The sequence below is a fragment of the Alosa alosa genome, chromosome 10, assembly GCF_017589495.1.
Source record: "Alosa alosa isolate M-15738 ecotype Scorff River chromosome 10, AALO_Geno_1.1, whole genome shotgun sequence".
NCBI lineage: Eukaryota > Metazoa > Chordata > Actinopteri > Clupeiformes > Clupeidae > Alosa > Alosa alosa.
The window spans coordinates 9996779-10024766 of NC_063198.1; the positions used below are offsets into that span (position 1 = coordinate 9996779).

The following is a 27988-nucleotide window of genomic DNA, read 5'->3' on the forward strand; positions in this document are numbered from 1 at the left end:
GATAAACAAATTAAACTGCATGAGGACTGTGAACGCCATGAAACTTGATACAGTTGAGATTGTCTTTTTCATAAAAGTGTAGTCAAATGTTTTTATATGAATGTAAATTGTCATGTATTGCTTTATATCACTCACCTCTCAACATCATTTCACAATGACCAATGTAGTCAAGGTCAACAATAGAGTTTGTTGTTCATGTCACTTTTAATAAGTGTGATAATATAATCCATATTAAAATATTCTGACAGATAAAAAAAGTGCCTATTCAAAACAGAAAACAAAAGCTAAAACACAATTTTGTGAAATGTACACTTACAACGGGTACCAGGTACAGCATGTCAAGTCATTAAAATAAAGAGACCATGTAAACTGTCTAATCATAAAATACTGGCTAAAATGCTATAACATCTGGCTCAAGTATTTCATTCACTGGTTTAATAAAATAAAACTGCGTCCATATTCTCCATCCAATAATTTAGAAAATACCAAATAATGCTTATGTTCATTCTTCATTTACAATATAGATTACAGCAATTAATCACAGACCAGGACATCTTCTACCCACTCCTGGAGTCCTATTGTGCAAAGAAGTAGAAAAATAACATCAGGTGTCCAACAGGCTTCATGCCTGCAGACAAGCGAACACTCTCACATGTGAGAGGGTGTTGTGTGTTAGGGGCACAATTCAAGTATCGTTTAGGAAACCGGTCACCAAAAATAAACAACAAAACAAAAGCAGATTCCGTTTCCTTCCCATGGGCTAACAAATGACAGGAACTGTGAACACAGGGGTGGCTGAGGACCCCCGCCCATAAGGATTGTTTACTTACCCATTAAACAGAAGTGGAAATTGAAAATCTTTTTGTTCCTGGGTTACAAGCACACCCTCCAATACTAACTGATATGGGAGTTTGTGTGCCTATGTATCTGAGTTTATTGATACTGACACTGTTTTTGTGTTTTCACCGGCGCTGTCCATGATCACACTGTGGTTCCTGTGAAATAAAGAAACCTATCCCTATCCCAGTGGAGTCGGTGTGCTCTCTACATAGCTTAGAGCCTATTTAGGCTAGGTAGTAGGTAGTAATACTTAACACTTGATGAAGGCAATGCTCTAGTTGTATTAGACAGTGTTAACAGATGTAATTGGGGTTGGTGGAAGGTTCTAGGTTTTGGATAGTAATGTAATGTAAAGTAATGCAATGCAATGTGTAACACAAACTTATGTGAAAAGTACAAGGGATTCTTTGTTATCTACTTGCTTAAGTGCAGTGAGGATACTGAATGTAAAACAGGACCAACAAGCACAAAGACAAACATTCACGGCTGACACAGGTGTAACTGTGTGCTCATCATTTCGGCTTGATTCAGTCCAAGTCCACCACGTCCTAAAATGCACATTTACTTTTTAAAATCTTAAATCTACACATTTACATTTCAAGGATGCCACAGACTTTCACTTTCTCACACTATAACAACAGAAAATAAATATATATATTATTTTTCTTCACTCTACTTTATAACATTCACATGGAGCACACTTCTAACGTGTAAACTTCTTGTAGTGATCAGACACTCTTTTCACACTTTTTTGTTTTTGTTCACCTCGGAACATCGACTGCATCGTCAACGCCATGATGTGTATGTAAGCACTGGTTTACACAGGCTGGCTGGCCTGTGTGCTGCTGAAATGCTCTTAGGGCAGCTTGAAATGCTCTTAGAGGCCTCGCGTAGGCTTCCCGTATCTGCTCATCTCCCCGGGGGTGCCACCTGGAAGGGGGGGACTGTGGCGTGTACCGGCTTTGTCCTGCTGTCTTTTCAGCGGCCTGGGGTGCCCCGACGTGCGGTGGCTCCCCTGTGTCCGTTCCCAGGGAAGCGGAGCCAGCCGAGGGCAGTCGTCGTCGTCTGTCCTCCTCCTCCGGGCCGTGTGTCACTCAGCCAGAGTGGAGACAAAAGAGGCGGGAAAAAGCCCTCTCTTGTTGGGCTGGCCCTCCACATAGCCGTGCTGACAGAGGGGAGAGAGAGAGAGAGAAAGGGGGAATGAGAAAAGAAAGAAAGAGAGACAGGGACACGAGGGAGTCAATGAACCTGAGGCCAGACAGTGCAGACAGACTGGGTCAGCCAGAGGCAAATACTAGGATAAGGTCTCTCTCACTCTTACAAGCACAGACACACATGCAACGCATACACATACACAACTGTGATGCAAGTTGTAGGTGCATTGTGCAAAAGCTGATGGAAAGGATTTGATTACACACACGCATACATACACACACACACACACACACACACACACACACCAGAGGAGGCTCCTTCATTGAGGAAAGGGAGGAATACCCTCCCTAAAATTTCAAAGAAAAATAAAAAATATATAAAGTGAATTACTAATCTGATAAATTACTGTTAATATTACTATTTTTAACACTTTGAATGAACAAAATCGTTCCCCTAGGTCAAAATGCCAACAGCACCCCCTATCGCAATTGAAAATTACTGTATGAGCTTCCTCCTCAAGCCCCTCATTGAAGTCCATTATAAACGGCTCTGACCCCAGCGGCTCGTGAATCACGTCGTTTTCAATTGCCAAGGGAGGAAGCTCCTCCGTACAGTAATTTTCAATTGCGATAGGGGGTGCTGTTTTTATCGGCAACGGTGCAAGAATGTTATCTGCAGTCATACAGCTAAGAATCTAACCTGGAAACCAGACTCTCTGACTTCGCAGAGAGTCTGGCCTAGATCCATAGGCGTTCGTTTATTTCCGGGTGGGGAGGGCACAGTTTGAGGTTTAAAATCATTGGAGTTCCTTAGAACCGCTTTGAACCAATCACTAACAACCGGCGTTTCGTCATACAGAGAAGTTTCTCTGCAGCACGCCCATAACAAGCACGGGTGCATCTTATGACCAAACAATTACACGTTTCATCTGCGTAACTCTCGCCAAAATGCATCATATAGTGTTTTGTGAATGTACCAAAGTCAAACTTTCATATAAGTGCATAAGTACGTCCAAAGCGCCACTTTTAAGCTTGTGTGCGTTGTCGTTTTCGGGTGAAATTACCTTTTGAATGGGATTCCTATGTATTTGTGCTAATTTCATATCTTGAGCCTGTTTCTGTTTATCTGGTTGTTTTGCCTCATGCCACCCTTGAATTAATCAGTGCCTCACCAGTGCCACCCTTGTTAAAAATGTCTAGAATCGCCACTGATGCCTAGCCTGGCTAGCGCCACCACTTCTCAATGAGACGTGGTCTGGGAACCGAACGTTCATTTTCTCGTATTTGAAAAAAATGCCCAGATCCGTTTATTGGGTGCCACGGATGTCTATCAAATGCGTCTGTGCATAGCTCATCATCGTCTTGTTTTCCCCCCTGTTCTGTGATTGGTTCCCTATCTCAGGCGAAAATTTGCTCCATGGTCTCCAGGCTGCCTTAGCAGCGTGAATCAAATCGCGTGCAAGGCAGCATGGGAACACCCAGGCTAACTGATGCCACCATCTTGACATGTCTTTATTAAGTTTGATTTACAATATAGTAGGCTCTCTATTGAGCAGGCCTAGGTTACAGTATTTATATCACAATTTACCAGACTTTGACCTTTTGTCGGTTTTTAATAAAATTCTGACTATGCTTGTTCCTTGTATTACAACATGAGCACTGTGTCTATTGCATTCTACTGTTGTTAGACTTAAGCCTAGCTTAGTCATTATGCTATACCACATCTCCATCCATTGGAAGAGCAATGAGCTGCATTGAGCGTAATAAACTGCATTTAGAATGGCAAATCCATATTTCTAGACATTTTGGTGAAAGTAACTTAAAAGTAATGCAATAGTAGTGTAATGCCTTACAATTCAGAGACAGTAATATTATAATGTAACAACTTACTTTGAAATGACCGTAATAAGTAATGCATAATACATTACGATTTTGAAGTAACTTGCCCAACACTGTATATAATACCTCCATGGAATCAACCTATTCCAGACGGAGTACTGTCCAATCGACCGGAAGTACGTAGACAGGCCAAGGCCAGGCTACTAAGAATCTTGTGTTGAACGGAAAGCTTGTTTTTTGCTCGTGAAATAAACAGTACAATGGAATCAGAGGACAATATCCATCTTTTATACATTCAAATACAGTGCGAAGGTTAGGATCAAAGCAGGAAGACCAGTTCCAAAAATTCCCCATTCCAAAAAAAGATGGTAAGGCTAGTGTAGGCTGCTGAATGCTACATAGTATGACAAATGGCTAACTGGTAACGTTAGCACAGAAAACAATCAGCTATAGCCTACAGCTGCTGGCCTGTCACAAATGTGGACGTGGATAGGCTAAAACATTTTTGGATAGTTATGCGTTGCTATAATCATCCAAGTTATGCCTTAACTAAACAATTGTTAAATAATGTTCTTGTTGTTAATATGTTATTGTTACTAACTGTATCTTTGGATGGTAACATTGTTAATGAATGTTTCAGACCATGATGCATTCCTGTAATGACGTCTTCAGTAACATTTGCCTTTTGAGTATAAAGTATAAATAAATGTTACAAATAACCACATTTAAGGTCTATTTTTTAATGGTAAATAGTTACATGGTTTTATAAAACAAGAGTGTCTATTTTTAGTGTTAAAGACTTTTCTGCAAATGCATTACATTGAGCAAAACCTCCAGACTTTTCATAATTTTGCACATCTGGAAAACAGTATTTCATAACTAGACCTACATATCTTCCCTGCACTATTATCCAAAGTGACTTATTGCACAACATTGCCAGTTAAAATGCTACATAGTACTGCTGCTATAAATGTGTCGGTGTAGGTGGCCTACATCTATTCACATTTGCCACTAACACCAATCAAGCGGACATTCCTTCCTCCGTTATTTTTTTAACCACCGGCCGCCACTGACACACACACACAGACACACACACACAGACACACACACACACACACACACAGACACACACACACACACACACACAGACACACAGTGTACAGTGCAGCGTTAACCACGGCAGGTACACACATATCAAACACATTTCTGGTCACAAAGCCACAAACAGTATGCCAGTCTTAGTTTCTCTTCTCACTCAGCAGCAGCTCCTACCCTCCATGCTATTCATGCTATTCAGACAGTGCCACTCATTTCCTGAGCAGGCCAGTCGTTCCCACCCTTCCTGTGAAGGCGCCTGGCCACCCCTCCCTGCCCTCTCTTCCTCCCCAACCCCATGTGCCCAGTCTACCAGGGCAACGCCAGGGGCACTCGCAGCTCTGTTGCTGCCTAAGCAGGCAAACTGGACTGGAGGACAAAGGACAGAAAGCACTACTAATTAGGGCTTAGGGATATCGCTACTGTGATATATTGTAAGGTACTCAGGGCCAGATGTACGTACATTTGCGAACGTACACTGTAGCGTCATGGACACACCGCAAATTGCAAACACTGTCAGACCCAAGTTTCCGTCGTATTTATCAATCGTTCAATCATTAGTGTAAACTGCGCCTTTCTCTGCCTTTCTCCGCCCATAAACGCAATTTACGAACGTCCACAACTGAATGGCAGAGCCTACATACAAGCGCAGTTGAATGAAGTTAAAGGAACCATATGTAAGATTGTGGCCAAGATTGTGACTGGTACTGCAATCACTTTCAAATTACTGTAGAGTGGTGTATCCCCTCCCCCTCCCCCCTGACTCGAGGTTGCCAACCCAGATGCCAAAACACTACTGACTTTGTGATTAGTAGATAGGTGGAGAGTGGCCATCAGCCCAAAACACAACATCAACATCAGTTGAGGGCTGCAACTTCACTTTTTAAATGGCAATATCCTGGCCGGACTACTGTTGTCAGTGATATAAGTATTTGAAATGAACATGATTTCTTAATGTCTAGTGACATATCAGGGCCATTTTATGATTAATTGAAATACATTTCAATTAATACAAAAGTGTTAGTACATCTGGCCCTCAGTGTTTCCCATGCATTGACTTATTTGTGGCGGCCCACCACAATATCGACAATGACCACCACATAATGATTTTCCAGGTTGTACTAAATTGGGGTTAAATCTGGTTAGCATCATAACCAAGCTGTGCTAATTTGTTAAACTGTTGCATTCAAGTTAATTCTGCAAACCAACCACCACAAATGGAATTCAATTCTTTGGGAAACACTGGTACTCATTGCTGATGTAGGTATAAATACAGCTTCAAGAAACTGAAAGCTTAAGAGACGTCTGAAAAAAGTTGATTTTAAGTTTAAAAATTCGATATAATAATGCTCAGATTAGGAACAGAATTATTGAATTTCACTTTTCAGATCTCTGTGGCCCCGAAAATAGTGTTTTTTAAGTTGTGCAATCCTAAAGACTTTGCGGAGCAGAGAGGCGCATGAGCGTTGTTGCAGGTCCCTCACGCAGACGCCTCTGCCCGGAAGACAACTGCAGACGCACAGGCGCATGGCTGCCCACAGATTCCACCCACCACTCTACAACTGCTACTGTTACCACTTCTGCTTCTACTGTGTGTGTGTGAGAGAGAACAAGAGACACAGAGAGAGAGAAAGACAGAAAAAAAAACAAATAGGGAGGACAGGTTTGTGTGAGTAGAGATGTGTGTGTTTGTTTGTTTTTGTGTGTGTGTGCACAAGATAGAGACCCTGTGTGTGTGTGCGTGCATGTGTGTGTGTGTACAAAAGAAATTAGGAAGTGTAACTTAGCATGGGGAGAGACAAGAGAACCAAAGGGAACCAATTGGGGAGGATGATCAGCTAACTGCCCTACCCATTTAAAAAAAAGCAGATCTCAAATTGCCCCCAGAGTGACCTCAACAATTTGCATTCGGCAGACAGGCGGCTCAGGGAGTAACAGCATATGAGCCACAGTCCTGAAGTGACCTGGAGTGGGTCAGCACTAACCTCTCGGACTTTAATACCATTACTTAAAGGGAAAAAAACACAACAATAGTGTTCTCATCCATCTCTTACTTTTGGCCACGCTATGCTTTCTAACAAGGACATTCCCTCAGTGCCTATCCACCAATCCGCTTTGACTCGGTACCTACCCACCAATCAGCATCCTCCTCTGCCAGTACCACGAGGACTTCGCCCTCGTGGAAGGTGAGCTCGTCGTGGTGGTCAGCCACACAGTCGTAGATGGCCTTCACACGCCGCAGCTTTGGCTTCATCTGTCAAAAACACACCCCCACACACACACACCAGGGCCACATTACAATGGCAGAGACACTAGTCCATACAAACCTACCCTCATGATTATGTCATGTTTACATGACGAACAAATGGCAAAGAAATTTCAGTGTCATGCTTCCCACACATCGGTCAAACACACACACACACACACACACAGGTCACATTACTATGGCAGAGACAATAGCCTACCCACAGCTCATGATTACACTGTTTTAACAAAAGCAAAGGAATTTGAGCAAAGGAGTGAGGTGTAGAGTGGAGATTTCACCAGCCCATTCAATAGCAGTGATAAACTTTTCGCACTGGAATATCTTTCGTAATTATTGACGTTTTTAAAGGTATGTGTCAAGTCTGTGTTACCATGTGAGGTTAGAGGACACAGCACAGTCATTTACCAAGCAATGAGGAAGTGAGACAAGGGGGCGTGTGTGTGTGTGTGTGTGTGGTATGTGTGTGTGTGTGTGTGTGTGTGTGTGTGTGTGTGTGTGTGTGTGTGTGTGTCTGTGTGTGTGTACGTGTGGATGGATTGGGCCTGGGGCAGTGATATGAAACAGGGTCACGCACCAAAGCTCTCCGCGGCAACGGATGTGGCATGTTGCCGTGGTGACATGAGGACGAGGATGAGGAGGAGCCGTTGGACTCCAGGCTGAAGGAGCGGGGGGTGGTGGGGGAGAGGGGCGGGCCGTGGCCCAGGCCTCCCCCACCACCACTGCTGCTGCCGCTGCCCGACTGGTGAGGTGGGGTCTGGTAGAGTAGGTGGGACGAGGAGACGCCACTGCTGTCGCCGTCCGGTCGATAGCCTGCAGCAGGCGAACACAAAACACACAGACACAAACACACACACACACACAGTCAAACAGGGTGAGCTCTAGTATTCTTTATCCAGACCACAGCACTAGGTCTGGGTATTGTGGTTGGTTACATGAGGAAAATATGTTTGTACTGTACAGGGCATCTACAGTGGAGAAAATAAGTATTGAACACGTCAACATTTTTTTTCAGTAAGTATACTTCTAGTGAGGTTATTCGCATTAAATTTTCACCGGACATTAGTATTAACTTAGGTAATCCACACATATATAAAAATCCAAACATTAATGTCTAAACGTAGAGTTATGAGTAAAAAAGTGGAATGGCACAGGGAAAAAGTATTGAACACACTAAGAAAAAGCAGTACACAAAGGTAAGGAATGGCAAGGAACAAACTGGAATCTATAAGTAGTTAGAGAAATTATCCCTCCTATCTGTGCACATTTATATTAGCTGGGTTAGTACATACTGGTAGGCTATAAAAAGGTTTTTTGTTACCAAGGTGTCACACAAGAAACATTTCATGATGGGTAAAAGCAAAGAGCTCTCCCAAGACCTTTGCAACCTTATTGTTGCAAAACATATCAACGGGACTGGTTACAGATGTACTTCAAAACTTCAGAATCATCCAGCAAGCAGTATTGTAGCCATTATCTGCAAGTGGAAGGAACATCACTGCATCATCAACTGGCCATGCACAGGATCTCCTTGCAAGATTTCTGACCAGGAAGTCAGAAGAGTAGCCCAAGAGCCAAGGACCACTCGGACAAAGCTCCTGAAAGACTTAGAGGCAGCAGGTACAATTGTTACAGAGAAAATCATAGGTAATGCACACAACCGCCATGGCCTCTGTGCACGCTCATCCCGCATGACTCTATTGCTGAAGAAAAAACATGTCAAAACTTGTTGAAAGTTTGCTACACAACATTTGTACAATCCTATGAAATACTGAGAGAATGTATCCTGGTCAGGCAAGAGCAAAATGTAACTTTTCTGATGTCATACTACACACCATATTTGGAGGAGAAATGGCACTGTGCATCACCCTAAAAATACCCTACCAACAGTGAGGTTTGGAGGTGGTGGCATCATGGTGTGGGCTGTTTTTCAGCTCATGATAGCAGACTTCATACAATTGAAGGAATGATGAATGGAGTCATTTTGTTCCGGGAGAATCTTTACATCCACCAGGATGATGAGAATGAGACATGGCTAGACCTTCCAGCAGGACAATGATCCAAACCATTCAGCAAAGGAAACTCTCAATTGGTTTCAGAGAAAGGAAATCAAGGCCCTGACTTCAATCCAATTGAACAGTTTTGGAAGTTAACTATAGATCAGGATTCACAAGAGGGACCTTTGGAATCTTCAATATTAAAGGACTATCTATTTAAAAGACTGGGCCAAACTCTGGGGCCAAATACTGTGACTGATTAGTTTCATCATACAGGAAATGCCTTGAAGCTGTCATTGCAAATAAAGGCTTTTCTACAAAGTATTTAAGAAAATTTCAGCAGGCGTGTTCAATACTTTTTTCCTGTGTCATTCATTTTATTAAACATAACTCTACCTATGGACTTTAATTTTCATATGGGTGGATTATCTGAGTTAATACTAATGTCCGGTGAAAATTTCATGCAAATAGCCTCATTTGAAGTATACTTACTGAAAAAAATGTTGACGTGTTCAATAGTTATTTTCCCCGCTGTATGTCAATAAATCCATAGATCAATATTGACACAACAAAGTCGCTTTCAGACATGACTTCCAGACAACGTTCTGGTAACTGGGCCCGGAACTCACGCAAACTCGAGTGTTCAAACATGACCCTCATGCGTCTTACCCTTTTGTACATATGCTCACCCGCGTGACATTCGGACTGAGTATTAGGGGCAGGTAGGGTACGGCCGGGGGTTGTCTAAGTCAAATAACGCCGCCAATTGTATTCGCATACAGACATCTAGATTATGTCCATATTCCAGTGTACTGTATGTCCGAAGGGGGCTCAAGTGAATTGAGGTGCTCATCTCTCTAATGTCGCAATTGCAGACTTCCTCCAGTAACTGAGACACACATACTGGCGCTGCTTTCAGTCGTCCTGCTGTGTGATCACACAGATGGAAAACTCCCACAGAATGAGCTTTCCCCACATGATTCATCATGGATAAGAGGAGAGGAATGTCTGTCTGTTGATCAGTGACTGATGAAGTGCCTTTGGAAACCACTACCCACAAAAAAAGGCCTGTTAGCCAGTATCCACGGGGCGCTAACCAAACCCTGACATCCTCCGTCCACCTGTGGCGTCCACATCTGTGTTCACTCAGGACATGCCGCTCTGCCCCGTCTCTGTATGGAAATACTCGGCATGTGGAATCACTGAATGGGACGCTCTTGATGATGGGGTACACTTGACCTGGATTCAAGCTTGGTTTAACACACAAACACACACACACACACACACACACAGAAAGACACAAACCCTAGCAGAGAAGAGGAAAAAACGCTTATAAGTATAAGTATATATACTTTTTTCATCCCGTGAGGGAAATTTGGTCTCTGCATTTAACCCAATCAGTGAATTAGTGAAACACATTCAGCACACAGGTGAAGCACACTAATCCCGGAGCAGTGAGCTGCCTGCTACAACAGCGGCACTCGGGGAGCAGTGAGGGGTTAGGTGCCTTGCTCAAGGGCACTTCAGCCGCAGCCCACTGGTCGGGGCTCGAACCGGCAACCCTCCGGTTACAAGTCCTGAGTGCTAACCAGTGGGCCACGGCTGCCCCTGACAGAGACGGGTAGAGACACCATGTCATACTGATTACAAAAAGAAAAGAGGACTTAAAAGGTGCTCTAAGTGATGTTACGTGGTTTCTAAGCTAAAACATTCTTTGTCACATAGAGCAAACTCACAATCTGCTAGCTGCCGGTCACCTGAATACACAGTAATAAACACGGTCTCTGCAGACAGCCCAGGTTCCAAAAATGGCAACAAAAACAGCCTGGTGCAGCCTGGCTGTGGAAGTTGCAAAATGTCATGGAACAAGATTAAGGCTGTTAGGGTAACAAATTCCAGATCTTTGTTTTCTCAAGCTGAAGTGCTACCTCAGTTTGAGGTGGAAAATACAGAACTGGTTATCAGGAAAAGCACACAAAGTAAACATCCTTTTTGGAATATTTTTGGACTTTTGACACACAACTTTAATTTATCATTCTCTCCATCACACACACACACACACACACACACACACACACACACACAAGGATATATAGCTCTCCAGAACATTCTGTAGAGAATCTGGTTACATTAACAGCTGTGCTGACAGCCAGTGATTGAACTCATTGCCATGTTATATGAAGGACATACACAAACACACCCACCCATTTTATACCTCACATTTTATGGGAGGCAGGCGTGGAACAACTATAGACAAATACTTCTGGTCTGATTGTTGACATTCACACCCAACACTTGGATGATCTGATGAGGCTGAAGAATCATTATAGGAATAAAAAAAAGAAGAAAGGTAGACAGATAGGTGCACAGTGGGGTGGTGAAGGGCCGTACCTTGTACGGGCACTGCCCAACTAGGCATCAAGGAAAAGCACACAAGTGCACATCCTCTTTTACTCTTTTAACCTCAGGTCTGATTGTTGACATTCACATCATACCCAACACTGAGATGATCAATAAAATCAATAAAAAAAGTAATAAAAGATAGTAGACTTCATACAATTGAAGGAATGATGAATGGAGTCATTTTGTTCCGGGAGAATCTTTACATCCACCAGGATGATGAGGATGAGACATGGCTAGACCTTCCAGCAGGACAATGATCCAAACCATTTAGCAAAGGAAACTCTCAATTGGTTTCAGAGAAAGGAAATCAAGGCCCTGACTTCAATCCAATTGAACAGTTTTGGAAGTTAACTAAAGATCAGGATTCACAAGAGGGACCCCTGGAATCTTCAATATTAGATGGAGGGTGGGGTGGAGTGGGGGCCGTACCTCGCTCGGGCAGCTCCGAAAGAGAGTTGAGGGCCGTCACAGTGTATTTAGGAGAACCGGGGCTACAAAGGAGAAAAAAAAGCAATACGTCAGCAAGACAGCAACTCACTGGAGCAATACGGGCGCTCAGTAAATCATCTCAATGAACAGCAGAGGCTATGCAGATACGCCATTAAGAACCAGCGCACTCTTGGCCTCTTGACAGAAACGGAAGACAAAACGCTATTCGATTAGGGTCGACGAACAAAGAGCTGGGACGGTTCATCTCTGTCTGCGCGGCTGAATCTCCGTACTCCCATTAATCCTCAGTGACAACATTAGAGGTTCAGACAAGGATGAGGCTGTTTCCAATTTCCTGACACGACGGCTGGCCGGGAAGACCAGCAGTTCATGTCTCCATCACTAGCTCCGTGTTGACATGGTGTTTCCAGCTGGTGAGGACACTGTGTGTGTGTGTGTGTGTGTGTGTGTGTGTGTGTGTGTGTGTGTGTGTGTGTGTGTGTGTGTGTGTGTGTGTGTGTATTAGCTGCTGTTGTACACCTTTCTGTCAAATTTGGATTATGCCATGATATATGCTTATCTTCTAATCCAAATAAAGAATTTAAATGTGTGTGTGTGTGTGTGTGTGTGTGTGCGTGTGTGTGCATACTCACCCACACTTTTGGAAAGATGAATCTGGCCCGCTGAAGACTCGTGAACTCACAGGCACACCGTAATCTACATAAGAGCAACACAAGCTGTAGTTAGAATACAGGGGGCTGGGAAAGGAAACAGCACTGCAGTCAAACACTAAACTCGTCAGGAAACAGCGCTGCAGTCAAACAGCCAAGAGAAGAGTAAAGCATGTGTTTGTCAGCATTTGTAAAGAGAACAGCAAAATAGATTACTGCATAGGCATCTGTGTGTGTCACACACATAGGCATCTGTGTGTGTGTGTGTGTGTGTGTGTGTGTATGTATGTGTATGTATATGTGCGTGTGTATACAATATGTGTGTGTGTGTGTGTGTGTGTGTGTGTGTGTGTGTATGTATGTGTATGTATATGTGCGTGTGTATACAGGATGTGTGTGTGTGTGTGTGTGTGTGTGTCATGGCCACCCACCGGCGTGCGTGTGCCTGGAGGCATGGGGACTATGGGGCAGCTGGGGCGTGGGCTCCGAGTAGGTGCGCTTGTGCCGGATGATGAGGGGAGGGGGTGGCGTCCGCTTCTTACTGCTCCCCACGCCCCCACCACCTCCCATGCTGCTGATGACATCCGTCCAGCCCTCAGGGGGACTGTGGGGGGGTGGAGGCGGTGGCACGTTGGGCACTGAGAAAGACACAAACATGAGAGAGAGAGAGAGAGAGAGAGATATTACAAGGTGCTGTATGTAGAATTTTTGTTTGTTTAAAACGTTCAAAAATGATCAAGAAATAGTAACAGTATGTAGAGAAATTACTGTTTTGATGCGAGGTAAAAATAAACACCTATATGCTCAGTGTGCGGTGCCCAGAAGTCAGCTAAAATAAGCATGACATCCAGCTAGCTTGGGATCTAGTGTGGAGAAAAGAGCGCTGGTGTGATTGGAATGGTGCGTTCCAAACCAATCAAAACTACGGAATCTTACACCATGTCCTAACCGGACGCACTGCGAGCGATCATTAGCATTGTTTTTAATTGGAGTGTCCTGACTGCAAGCGACGCCAGCAGAGAACTTGAGAGAATTTTTGTCGGACGCACGGCTTCTATTTTCTTTCTGTCGCTCGCTTTGCTCTGCTATGTTGAATGAGAAATATGACGCAATAGAAGGGCATATTTAACGGATTCAGTGTAGACTGATAACATTGACAGTCGCCCGCTCTGATCCTGTTAGGACAAGGTGTTAGGGTGTTGACACCTGCGGCAACATTTTGAGTAATCTTGCGGAGCAACCACATAAACAGTTTGTTCACCAGGATACACAGTGTTGTAATTGGCTGGTCATGACAATTTAATAATGATTAAAGTTCTCCAGAAAAAAGTGGCCCAATACCGTGCCAGAAAAAACTATATTTGGGAACACTGCCCAGCAACATCACTCAAAAAGTTGCTTTTTGTATCATCAGCTTTACATAGCCATCTTTATTATTACATAGCCATATTTATTCTGCTCTTATAAGGTTACTGCTAATACACTGCACATACATATATTTAATTTATACTACTTTAAACCACCTTCTGAAAACAACTGCATACTACTATCTACACTGCACTATATCTTGTGTCCCGTCTATGCACCCCCTACTTTGTATATCACATTGCACTTTGTCTGCTTTTTTGCAGTTCTGGTTAGACACAAATTGCATTTTGTTGTCTCTGTACTTGATACAATGGCAATAAAGTTGAATCTAATCTAATCTAATCTAATCTACACACTGAAGTGTAAATACTGCTGGAAGGGATGCGACCAGGTAGGATCTCATGGAATGATGGCAATGCATGGCTTTGTGCGGCCGATGAGTGGAGAGAACACTGAGTGGAGAGAACACTGAGTGGAGAGAACACTGAGTGGAGAGAACACTGAGGCGAGGTGCATACCATAGAGCACATGCGCAGTGGAAACAAGGGCTAAGAGTCTGGCTAGACATTAACAATATCGGTTTTGCATAGAAACATCATTTTACATCCGGTTTCTACTAAAAGGAAGCTGTATTGTGTAAAGCAGGCCGAGATGACAGTTGGAAAGTAACTGTTAGTCATGCTGTGATTACCCAAGAGCAATACAACTACAGACGTCAAAGCTGTCTAATTACAATTAGAATGTCGCAGCTCAGCCTCAGCTTGCTTTGTGTGTTTGTTGTTCACTTATGTTCACAAATGATTGCATTTACTCTCTAACCATGAGTCAGTAATGAGAACCACAAATTGACAAAATACATTTTGGTATGCTGCACACAGATGAACGTTGTTGCTGACACCTGGTGGCAATCATGGGTATGACTGTCTGAACGGTGAACCCAGACACAGGCTGGTCAGTTGCAGCTCTCACCTCTGACCCTGGGTGGCAGGGGGGGTGCGGGCGACGAGGGCGGAGGCGGCGGGGGGCTGTCCAGGCTGCGGGTCTGAGAGCTGGGGCTTGCGAACACCTCCCTACGGTGGTCTCGGCCCAAAGCCAGTCTGCGGCCCACGCTGAAGAGTCCCCCGCCCCCTCCTCCAACTCCTCCTCGGTCCTGACTCATCGTGCTGCTCTGGTACAGACTGAAGGGACGGCCTCCGGAACGTTCCTTCTTCACCGGGCCCACCTGGGCGGGACAGAGTTAGAGTTATGTTACGTTACGTAGAGGGATTTACAAACTTTCCAGGTACACACAGGTCCCATGACTACAGGAGAGATCCTTCTGGATCAAGAATAGACATGACAACACAACCCTGATTTACACAGCATTTTTAGGCATCATATGCTTCACTTATGCATAAATATAAAAGGCATATAAGACCTTTCGGACAGGTGACAACTGAAGAAGAATCATTTCAAAATATTCATTGTGTACTCCCAAACACAAACCCAGCAGAGACACTTAGCTTTCAACAAATAATCAACAGCTGTTTCTCTTGGCCTGTGCTGCACATGGCTTTCCACTAGGGGGCACAAGCTGGTCAGTGATTTCGCACGTGTGCGCTGATGCCCACCTTATCCTCCAACTCGTCATCACTCTCATACAGGTCATCCTGCCGCAGGCGCCATTCATACTCCACATGAACATGCATGTTAAACTGGTTATTTTGGGCCTGCTTTATCTGTAGTAGAAAGCAGAGAGAGAGAGAGAGAGAGAGAGAGAGAGACGGAGAGAGAAATCAGAGAGAAAAAAAAAGAAAAAAGATAAGGGGAAACAAGAAAGGAACATTTGCTAAATGGCAACCTTGGAGACTTTTCTACAGCCTGTTTTCTCTAACCACTAAAGATGACGCATTAGCTGTGAGGCAGTATTGATCCATACACTTAAGGGAAAACCTCTACATCCCCACAGCAGTTACATTAATAACACACAAGCTGTTAACAGCCATCATTGTGATAAATACAGAGTGTACACCTTAACGCAAGGAGATGAGTCCTTGAGTCGACATACAAAATATCAGTAACTATGAAGAGTCAATGAAGAGCTTTGGTTATGGCTTAATGGGTGGAGTAGCAAGTATTATCTTATATTATTATTATATTATTATAATATTATTATATTAAGTCTTATCTTATCTTATTTAGAGGTATCTACTGTATATGGCACAATGTTGGATTGCTTCAGGCTTCACTTACCAGATCCTCACAGTCAAAGTGTTTGAGTTTGTGTGCAAAGTCCAGTCCAGTCTCTCCTGCCTCATTCTCTACAAACACAAACCACGATTCAATATGAATATCATACACACATACGCGCACGCACACAAGCACACATACACACATACACACACAAAGAGAAATGATTAAGGTCCACTTAACCATTGGTCATAAATTCCACATTCATTATGGTCAGTCCTTAAAAACGTGTCTGTTCGACGGCCCACCATGTCATCTGCGGTTTTTGCTTAATAGAAAACCTGAGGCTACGCATACATGGCCTCTTAACTTCAGTCAGCAGAACGTCTTCTCTTTCATGACTTATGCCTGTGACCTCACAGTTCCTTCAATTACTTAAGTGCTCCTCGCAACAATTTATCATCATGCCGGGACACATTACTGATGAACTTGCCCATTATTTTAAACAAATTACTTCATTACCCGATGGGGCACCACCCTGGCCCTGGCTCTGCCATGCCACAAATTTCCGCTGTCTCTACTGTGGTCTGGAAACCCTCAATAAGGGATCCTTGGGGTTGGGCTTGTTATTTATGGACACTGGCCAGAATTACATTGGAGCAGATTGGATCAGCTTGGCGCATAATGACTTGATGCACTCAGTAGCCTGAAGAGATGAGACATCTTTTTTTTTATCTGGATGATTCCTTTCCAAGCAAACCCATAGTTGTAAGTTATGTAAGTTTTCACATGCAGTTATCTCTTCCGTCATCAACTACACAAAATTCGCCTTAACATGCTGATTGGTTCATTGGAAAATCTACAGGCTCAGTTCTGCTGATGGAAACGTGGCAATGGAAGAGTTGCGGAGGGGTGGAGGCAGGCACATATATTGTATAAGTCAGGGGTTCTCAAATTGTTTGGGTCCAAGGACCCCTGTGGGGTAGAAAATATTCCAAGGACCCCCTCATAATCGTGAAAATGTATTCTCTAAAATTTTTGTGGCCAGGTTCACTATCCTGTCTTTTCTGGCAAGTGTGCGACTTCATCTCTTTCGTCAACTTTAGTTTTTGCATCACTTTACAACATGGTCTGACTGAAACATTTCTTCACGTTCATCAGATATCTAGATGACAAATAAACCATCAAAGCAGCAGTAGTAGGCTAATGGTTCTATGTTAACTGATTTAAGTTAAATGTTGGGTGGGACCAAAGACACAATTTACTTGTTTTATTGGTGAAAAGGGTCATCTGTAGATATGAATTTTTAAAATTATAAGATAAACCTTATTATTTAAAGCAAATTATTTTGCGGACCCCTTTGGCTGTGGGTTTGAGAACCACTGGTATAAGTACAGTAGCCGCTGACTAACTACCATCACCTTACCATCAAATAAATAAGCCTGGAGTCAACACACTTGGCAGTTACACAAACCAGACAAGACGTTTCCAGACTGAGCTCGTCACCATGGTAGTGTATTTCTTATGATGAATAAGTAGCTTCATAACAACAATAAGCCAAAGAAGAGAAATAAGAGGTCTCAGATTTTGACATGAGGTGCTCATTAACGTTGAATAGATATTTACAGACTGTGCTAAGAGAACTGTTAAGGTAAACGTGACTCAGAGAAAACAGAAAAAGGATAAAGGAGAAGATAGGAAAGAAAGAAAGAAAGAAAGAATGAGACAAACAGAGAGAGAGAGAGAGAGAGAGAGAGAGAGAGAGAGCAAGAGAGAGAGGGAGGCAGAATAGAAATGGAAGAATAATCAAAAGTGAAAAGCGGGTGAAACGAGGGAGGAGAGAAAGCTTGCTCACTGATATGTGTGTTAGCCTTGGCTCTTAGCAGCAGCTTAAGGCACTCGGTCTTGTTGTGCAAACAGCAGTAGTGCAGGGCAGTGTTGCCGCGGATCGTCTGGACATCCAGGTTGTTGCTGAGGGACAAGACAAGAGGAGATGACAGTCAGGTGGGAGAACTCCTATTATATAGACTGGAGACTGGGTGTTAAGCTACATCATCATGACTTTTCTTTATTTTACAACATGGCAATGCAAAGAGCTAAACAATTGACTAAATGAAGATGTAGTCTTCTAGAAGGGCTTCAGAGTCACTAATGCCTGTTTCTTTAGCTGATGTCCAATGATGAATGTGATGAATTTAATGTATGCTAATCTAATGTGTGGCTAATGTGTGGCTATTCCTCAAACCAATGAATGTCAGTGAAACTATGGGAAACTATCCCAGATTAGGGCAATCCACCCCTATAGATACATTCAGCATACTATTTGTAACTTTTACATACTGTACTACAGTCTCCAGAATGTGTACATGTCAATGTATACTCCCTTTCTCCATCCACCTCTCCTCTGCTGCTGTCTCTGCTCACTAACTCCTAGCATATCCCTCTCCAATCTCACACAAAACATCAACATCATATAGGATTTCCGGAAGTCTTTAAGAGTCGCTGATGCGCCCTTGAGACGCCAGTGGATCGGACCAAGGGTCAGAGGGGCTGAGAATCTACAGCTGGTGGGAACGTTCCGGCAAAATTACCACAGATCCCCCCACGTTTCCTCTCTCACACATTCCAGTGTTTCTCAGTCTCTGAGGTTCACACACACTCTCTCTCACACACACACACACACACACACACACACACACACACACACACACAGCTGTGAGGCAAACTGGCCTCTACAGAAGTTCAACCAGCAGACCAACAAATTAATCCGCAAACAAGATGGCATCTGGCTACACCCGCATAGCTCTTTGCCTCTTAGCACAGAAGTACATGAACGGCAAAGCACCAAATTGTCCTGCACCCACAGCTGCAGGAGGCAGCAGTAAGTGCCCACAGTCCAAAATATATGAGAGTCAACACAGTTTCAGTTGTGTCCAACTGTCACTTCTTTTGTGCTCAATCTGATCATGTAATACGTGCGTATGCAACTTTATATCCTTATAGAGGTGAGAGTGTATTACACAGTAGCTCAATCTTTTCCTGAGTGCATGTGGGGTGACATTTATTTAAAAAGACACATCCTCCCACGATCTCATCAGTCCAACTCAGCAGAGATATGCATCTATTTATTTATTTTGAAATCAGTCCATTACCTCCCCCTCTAAATGAGATCATCTGATAAGCAGCTGATGAGAAGCCCAAGCTAACAGTGTACTCTGGAGGTTGCTCTATGCTCTATGTGTCTATTCAATGACTCATGTCTTGCAAGGTTAACAACTGAAAATGTACTGCACTTTGCGGAATTATGGCATTTTTCAATCAGCTACATTCAGCTGGATGTGTGTGTTTGAACGGTGCTCTTTACACAAAACTTACTTTAAAGAAAAATTACACAATGGGTATTCCAAAAAGTCTTTGTGCAAGTTATTGTGCACTTTTCATAAAACTTTTAAATGTAATTATTTAATTCCTTCAGCTAATACATGGTCTTTAGACAAAAAAATCTAAGCAAGTGAAAAAATATTTTAAAAAACCCATTCTTTTACTTTGAATTTGTCATAAAATAGTAAAAAAAAAAAGTCACTCTTTCAGTGAATTTCCCAGTAACTACGTGTCTGAAATGGTGTGTCCACCCAGCTTAATCGTCCCTCTCATTCCCACCTGTTGTGCACCAGGAAGTCCACCATGTGTAGAGAGGTGCGGTCAGACAGCAGCACAGCCTGGTGCAGAGCAGTCTCCCCTTTCTCCTGCTCCGCAAACACAAACAAGTTTGAGTTTAATCATTTAACATGATGACCATTTGCACAACATGCACTTAGCTCTACTAAGCATCTAGTAGGATGGTTGCTATTCACTGCACAGTATTGGGTTTTGATTATACAACAACAACAACAACAACTTGCATTTGTATATAGCGCTTTTCTAGACTTACTAAAATAAACTAGGATTTATGCTAAATAAAATCTAGTCTTTTTCAATTAGATTTTTTCCCCTCTTAGATGTAAGATGCCACGGCTCTTGTTGATTGCTGATGGCCATCATATCCCATCTGTGTCTGCAATGAAGGCTTTTGCATCACAGCTTTAAGTGCACTCTCCCAGCTAAGGGTGGGCAATCATGTGTATGATTCACTGTGATTCCTTTATATTCTGTTCCTTTCACATGTGATCAGCTTGACACAACTGAAAATGGGGGTTGATTGAAAACGGCGGGGTCGAGGGGGGGGGGGTACATGTATGGGTATTACATTGATTATACACTATATGTAATGCCCATACATGTACAAAAACCTGTCTGTCTGTCTGTCGCACCTGCAGTGGACTGGGCAGTGGCAGGCTGAGGTCCAGTCTCTCGGCGTAGAGCTGCAGCAGGCTGAAGATGTCCCGGCTCCTGACCACATCCTGGAGGTAGCGGCGCAACGTTCCCGGGGAGCTGCCGCTGCGCTGGGCAAACTGCAGCTCCATGTACTTACACAGGATATAGTCCTTACGCACAGACCTGCACACGCACACGCACACACACACACACACACACACACACACACACACACACAGGTCACTGACAGCTGAGCAGCAGACAGCTTTACTCTAAAGACCTCAGAGGGTTCATTAAGCATGCAGCTAATGGGTATGGCTCCTTAAGGTTGTGATTAGAGCAATTAACTCTTAAACACTAGAGCAGGATTAAGACAAGGTAAATAGACAAAATTAAAAGTAAAGTAAATGTAGCCCCTACTAATTTCTCTCTCTCTCTTTCTCTCTCATACACCCTCTGGGACATTGGTTAATTTGCTTACTGTCAGCTGAATCAAAACAATTACATTTCATTTAGAAAGTGCAACTGACACACAAATCTGCAGGGTCCTTGCAGCCAAGTGTATACCTAACTCTGTAACAATACAATATATGCATCTTTTAGAAAAGGACCCTTGAATCATACATGCACAATGAACTGAAACTAAACTTGTTCCTCAGTCTGGCAAAAAAAGAAGAATTTGTCTCGTTTTTGCTTATGTTACATAAACTGTAAAAAGGAAGCGGCTAGTATATAAGTCATGTGGTATAAACATAGTCCTTGTAACTGGCATCTTTCTCTATATGGAACTTAATGTTCTCTTTTTATCAGCAGAAACCTTATCTTTCACAGCACACACCCATGTACACACACACACACACAGAGAGAGAGAGAGACACACACGCAAACACTCACACACACCCACACACACACACATGCACCCACTCACACATACACACACATACGCACACACACACACACACAGACACACAAATAAGAACACACATACGCACACACATACACAAACACGTGCACACACATACACACGCACGGGCAGACATAGCCATGATTTTCCCCTGGTGAGGAGTCTACTGGGAGAGAATAGTAACTATGAGATATGACTTTCACTGAGAGAAGAGACAAGGCAGCTTCTCTCTCTCTCTCTGAAGTGTAGAGGTGTGACACCTGACGAAGACCTGAGTGGTCGAAACGTTGTGTATCATCATCCACCATTAAACTGGGAGCTTTAGACACAGTGTGCGGATATCTCTTCTTGTGTTCTACGTAGCTTCTCTCTCTCTCTCTCTGTCTCTGTCTGTCTCTCTCTCAAAAACATATGCTTTTATATGTTTTTATATGTGCATATAATACATACATATATTTATTCTCAGTTACAGCTCTAAAAAAAGACATCACTGCACATTTTAGTATGACCGTCGAGAGAGAGAGAGAGAGAGAGAGAGAGAGAGAGAGAGAGAGAGAGAGAGACCATAGTTCACAAGGCTGTGTGTGAAACAGAGTGGGAGGAAGTGTGTGAATTGATAGATAGATAGATAGATAGATAGATAGATAGATAGATAGAAAGACAGAAAGAAAAAGAGAGAAAGAGAGAGAAAGTAAGAGGGAGAGAGAAACAAAGAGAGACTCCTCTTGCATGCTGCCTTTCATCACTGTCGCCCCTCCATCATGGTTCATGCCAAGGGGGAAGTCAGCTGGAGGTCATTGTAACACTGCCCAAAACCACACATTCATTTTGACATATCAAAACTTTGAGGCCAACAATGTCTGCTTTATCTCATTCTAGTTTACCGGCTCAATATACACCTGAATGGAAACACATCTGAAATAAGCTGGAGATTCCCAGGACCAAGGCCACAACAGATAGGAATATAGCAGGATTTGGTTAAGTATATCATTATGAAAAGTGAAATAGCAGTATCAGAAGCAGACTGCACAGCCAGAATCAGAGATAGGCAGATGAGCAATAACCTAGCAATCACATTGAAATGCTGCAATTTGTGCACTGATTTGGATGAGATGGAGTTGGAAATCAAGCAGTGATGGTGGTGTGAAAAACAGCGCTTGTGCCATCGGAATCCGTTTGGCACTAGACCGTGCTGCGGATTTCAGCACCTGGTAAATGACTCATGATGTTATCAGCCAAATGGCCCCTCAGACGAGTGGCACAGAGACTGTGATGGAGGAGCAGAGATCTGAGAGAGAGACAGAAAATGGGAGAGAGAGAGAGAGAGAGAGAGAGAGAGAGAGAGAGAGAGTAGGAGAAAGAGAGGGATGGAGGAAGTGAGAAAGTAAAAGAGGCGGTAAGACAGAAAGGGGGAGAAACAGACATGAAAAAAGTATAGAGAAACATAATGAGAGATGGAGAGAGGGAAAGAGAAATGAGGAAGGACAGACAGAGAGATAGAACATGAGAGGGAGGAAGAGAGAGAGAGAGGGAGAGGGAGAGGCGGGCAAACAGACAGACTTCGGCTGTTAAGGGGAATTTGACGCTAAGGCGCTCATCACTCACATGTCACTCTCGGCTCTGGGCTTCAGTGAGGGGCTCAGCAGATTGGCCTCCACGATCTCATTAAAGCCCGAGTTCCCAACGTTCTTTGCCAACTGCAAGAGCAGACAAGCATTTCCACATGAGCAAGGAAGCTGAGTCAGTAAGTGTGCGTGTGTGTGTGTGTGTGTATGTGTGTGTGTGTGTGTGTGTGTGAGAGAGAGAGAGAGAGAGAGAGTCAGAGAGGAGAGCAGAGAGAGAGAGAGAGAGAAAGAGAGAAAGAGAGAGAGAGAGAGAGAGAAAGAGAGAGAGGATCTCAATATGTTTTCCTGAGTCACCCTGATTCAAGTGGACTTTAATGATATGCATCAATGAAACAGGACTGAGGCCTGAGACTGGCAGAAGCAGAGAGCACTGGAGCGTGTGTGTGTGTGTGTGTGTTTCTGTGCGTTGGCTGGGTGGGGGAGCCACTGGGGCAGCTGTTGCCATTTAACGCTCACGCTGATAGCCAGCTGGTGGAGGAGGTTGAGAGAGACGGAGCAGAGAGGAGAAGAGAGAAGAGACTCACCCTTTTCTCTCTCTCCTTCTCTCTTTCTCACCCTTCTCTCTCTCTCTCCCTCTTTCTCTGTCTCTCCCACACACGAACACAGGAGCCCAGTCCCACCAGCAAACGCAGCAGCATTAGAGCTCAGCCACAGGCTCTCTCTGTTGGGGCCTTCACAGCTTGCACCCCAGCCCCCCAGCCCCCACCCTACCAGTCGTTCTGCTTCACTAAAGCTGTGTGTGTGTGTGTTTGTTTGTGCCTCCCGTGTGTGTCAGTGTCAGTGTGTGTGTGTGTGTGTGTGTGTGTGTGTGTGTGTGTGAGCAGGGGCGTCGCTAGCTATTTTAAACATTCGGGGCTAGAGCCCTGAAGTTCGAGTCCTTTTTGTCCGGGGGTTCGGGGGTTTTTCCCCCGAGAGATTTTGAAAAATCGTGCTGATGAACAAGCAATTTTAACCTACTTTGAGAATGAAAAGGAAGGCCAATCGTAACGACTTACGTCACGGCATTCTGAGTATTTTGATGTTTAAAGACCGTGTAAGGAGAACGTCTCTTCTGCCAAAGTGCACCACATACAACACCCAAAATATGACATTAAAATAGCCTGTAGAATAAACATCGTCATGCACCTCTGTCAAGTGCACAGGTGTGGCGTTAGATCTCGGGATAAACATTTGGACCATCCCCTTCAATTAATGGGCTATGGGTGCCTTGAAAACAATGCATTAGGGTTGTGTAGGCTATCAATAACTTTTGCCCAAAGAAAAAGTTCCATTCTGTCAAAATCAAGCCCAACATGCATTGCTTGGATGCCCCTCAAGCGAGGTCAAGTTTACCATATTTACTGCGCATGTGATTCAATAGTAAATCCACGATATATTGAAACTGAGCTGATCGAAATGTCCTCCTGGGTTCTGGGAGATGATGACACACTGTGAGTTTCCACTTCTTGTCCCTGCTCTGCCCTTTTTTTCTCTAAAGAAACTTCTAATATCCATTTGTCCTTATACACTTATTTCCGCTAAGGCTAGTTAGTAGAAACCTGAAACAGCAATGTTAATGGCGTAGAGAATTGAAATTGCAACATTTTGCAACAAATGATTCTAAACCTGCCCAGATCCGTCAGATTGTCTTGCGCTGCTGTTAATGCACACAATGGACACAAAACACAAAAGTTTCTTTCACGGGGCTATTTATTTCATTCCGCGATTAGAGTTTTTTGTTGTTGTTGTTGTTGTATTTGACCCATAGATCCGGGGCTATCCCCAGAGGATCAGGGGCTATAGCCCCGAATGCCCAGGTCTAACGACGCCACTGTGTGTGAGTGTCTGTGTGTGTGTGTCTGTGTGTGTGTGTCTGTGTGTGTGTGTCTGTCTGTGTGTGTGTCTGTGTGTGTGTCTGTGTGTGTGTCTGTGTGTGTGTCTGTGTGTGCTACAAATTCACCCTAATCCTCTGGTGTTTCAATGAAACAGTTGCACCTGCTTAAAGAGTACCTGACACTTGAAGCATCTCTAGTCTAATTAATTTCATTGCTTCTGCCTTTCATATTAAGGATCTTTTGGCCTTCTAAGGTTCTTTTTCATCATCTGAAGATTCGTGTTGCACAGACTGGGGTTTCTTTCTTGAAAGTTTTAATGTGCATATTGTACCTTATTACACGGCTCTTCATAATGCTGCAGAATGCTCCATTCACTTGAATGGGCCTTCCCAACGTTCGCTGGTCTGCTATTTCTCGATAACAGACCGTTGCTAAGTATAACACACCGCTGTCAAGGAAAGTAATGAAGTAATAAGCGGGATAATGCAGAACGCTGGTCATTATGGGGAAATAGCTCCTTTCAGGGCGGAACAAGACCCCTCTGCTGTGCGTCGTTCCCGATAATGACCGGCGCTCTATACACTATCCCTTACTTATTGCGTAGGTGTGTGAGTGGGTGGGTGGAAATGAGAGTGTGCTCTGGGCAGTGTGGCATCTCACCAGCAGCTCCGAGGAGCCCAGCTTGTCCAGGGAGAGGGACTGGATGCGCGAGTAGTGGACGCCCATCTCCCTGTGGATGCCTGAGCACTCGATGCACGTCAGGATGCCCAGGTTAGTGGAGATCCACTCTGGGTCTGGAGACGGAAAACACCAACACGCACACACACACATTAGAGGAGCTATGCAGAGATGCACAGGCAAAATACATATTTTTTTATGAGGCGAATATTGTGCAACAAAATATGAGAAATACACCCACTGCATATCAGGGAAAATAATTACATACTATATATTTAATTAATATATAATCTCTCTTTTTCTGTAAACTGAATGAAAAAAGAAAACAATGCTTTCATGTATAATAGACACATACACAGTATGCATGTATGACAATGTTTTATAATGGGGAATCTAACAGTAGGCATACCGCTCCTAATGGATAAGTTAATTCCCAATAAATTTCTCATTTCAGGGGTTGAGGAGGAGCACATAGTCACTCTGGCAGGCGAAAGAGTGTGTGGGAGAGATTATGAACACAGGACAAAAACAAATGTTTACTCTCAATTAACTTCTACCCAAGAGATAGACACAGCATGGCACAGCCCACATTACGCTGGCATGGACTTCAGTGAGGGAACACGACACATAATTGAGTAGCATTGCTCAGTAGCACAATAGATACGGAATTGGACCTTCAGCAATTCAAGTAATGTGGAGTCCAATTTGGCAAAGTAAACTTGAGAATGAACTAATTTAAGAACTCCATCAACTCAATTATGTGTCTATTGTTCTCTGCATAGTCACAGTCAGATTGATTAGTTGAAATATCAACATTTCCTTACTGATGCCCCTCTTCTGCCAATTCACTCACACTCAGAGACACACAAACACGCCTCCTTCACAAAGGATCATGTGCATTTAAACATACAGTTATGGAGCCAAAATAGTCATTTTCATACAGCCAAAGAGAGACACAGACAAAGACACATCCACAGACGCACTGGCTTTTTTCACACAAAGTTACCAAAGACATATGGTCCCTGTCTCACAAAAGGCACACACACACACACACACACACACACACACACACACACACACACACACACCTACACCCACAGAGTGTGTATTACCTGGTGCGCCGCAGTCGCAGCAGACGTGGTTGCCAGGCATGCGTCTGATGTCATCAGTGATGGCCCGCGTCAGATCCTCCACGCTGCTCTCTCCTCCGGCCGTGCGCCGCTCGTCCAGAGCCACGTTCAACGCCTCCTGCTTACTGTTACTCAGCACTGAGATCCAGCTGACACACACACACACACACACAAAATTAGTTGATTAAACCAATATAGTCATCCAGAGCCACATTCAACAACTCTATAGTACACCACTGAGATCAATCTGACACACACCCACACACACACACACATATGCAGACACACAGCAGATAGAGCTGAAACACACACACAAGTGCGCACATACTGTAAACACATACACACTCTCTAATTATATGGTCAAAGCATGCTACCTTGCCATTATAAGCTGGAAGCTGTGCATCTTACTGCTGCTTGAACACTAACATGCTGTTTATCAACATTCAGCACCTAATCTAGACACAGTCAGTTTGGTTACCATTTGGTTACCATGCTAATCCAGATCTATGTTCTGTGCACTATGCTGGCCTAAAAACAGAAACACACACACACACACCAGCCTTTAGACATTCTGTAGAGAGCATGGCCTTTTTCATGGGCACCTGAGTTTAAGACAGATGGGGAGAGGTCTCTGTTCAGCCACAATGTGAAATTAATAGGTTTACACCGCTGCATTCCCATGCTGTAAGAACTAGCTATGAAAAGAAATCTACAAGCAATTCAGGTCTGTACTTTTAGTTCCTCCATGTTCTTTTGGGGGCTCTGGGGGGCTCTAGTCAGTACAATGGAGTCTTTTCTCCATGTTCTGTCTGCCTGCCTTAACCTTAGATACACAAAAAACAGCCTCCGGTTTCTTTAAATCAATTCACTTCCCCAAAGCTCCAGCTCAGTGGCTGAGTCAGACAAGGCGGCCTTCAAGGTTCTCCCCTACTTGTCCTCTCCGCTCCATGTGATCTTTATCGCACGCCTGTGTTCTCATAACTCAATACGGCTTCTCTTCAAAAGCGGATCAAAAGTCTTTATCTGGCGCTTGGTCTCGTTCCCCCGAACAGGTTCTCACTTCAAGTACAATGCCGAAGGCCAAGAGAGACTACAAGCATGCGCAGTGTTGTGGTGCAAGTCTAGACACATCGCCATGCTAGTGATGTGAGAGTCAGTGTAAAGATGAGAAAAGCAAACGGTAAAATTAAATGAAGTATGTAGAACGAGAAAGCAGATGAGATGTTCTGATGAGATTCTTTCTCTCTGGTTAGGATGACCGAGAGACAGAGGTCATTATGCTGTCCAGACACTTT

The 27988-nt window shown here is 43.7% G+C and overlaps 1 protein-coding gene across 4 annotated transcripts in view; it reads right to left on the reverse strand.

The window, feature by feature from the left end:
* Positions 1–185: 185 nt before the first annotated feature.
* unm_sa1614 (un-named sa1614) overlaps positions 186–27988 on the reverse strand; it is a 62652-nt gene continuing 34849 nt past the window's right edge. For all 4 annotated transcript variants that reach the window (XM_048255864.1, XM_048255866.1, XM_048255865.1 and 1 more), the window contains 15 exons: positions 26676–26842; positions 25546–25679; positions 23052–23143; positions 20539–20725; positions 19889–19974; positions 18084–18199; positions 16292–16359; positions 15670–15777; positions 15029–15281; positions 13123–13329; positions 12674–12737; positions 12021–12082; positions 7769–8004; positions 7060–7182; positions 186–2005 (listed from right to left, as the gene is read on the reverse strand). In XM_048255864.1, coding sequence (XP_048111821.1) covers positions 1931–2005; positions 7060–7182; positions 7769–8004; positions 12021–12082; positions 12674–12737; positions 13123–13329; positions 15029–15281; positions 15670–15777; positions 16292–16359; positions 18084–18199; positions 19889–19974; positions 20539–20725; positions 23052–23143; positions 25546–25679; positions 26676–26842 — 1978 coding nt within the window. In that variant the 3' untranslated portion in view covers positions 186–1930. The remainder of the gene's footprint in view (positions 2006–7059; positions 7183–7768; positions 8005–12020; positions 12083–12673; positions 12738–13122; positions 13330–15028; positions 15282–15669; positions 15778–16291; positions 16360–18083; positions 18200–19888; positions 19975–20538; positions 20726–23051; positions 23144–25545; positions 25680–26675; positions 26843–27988) is intronic.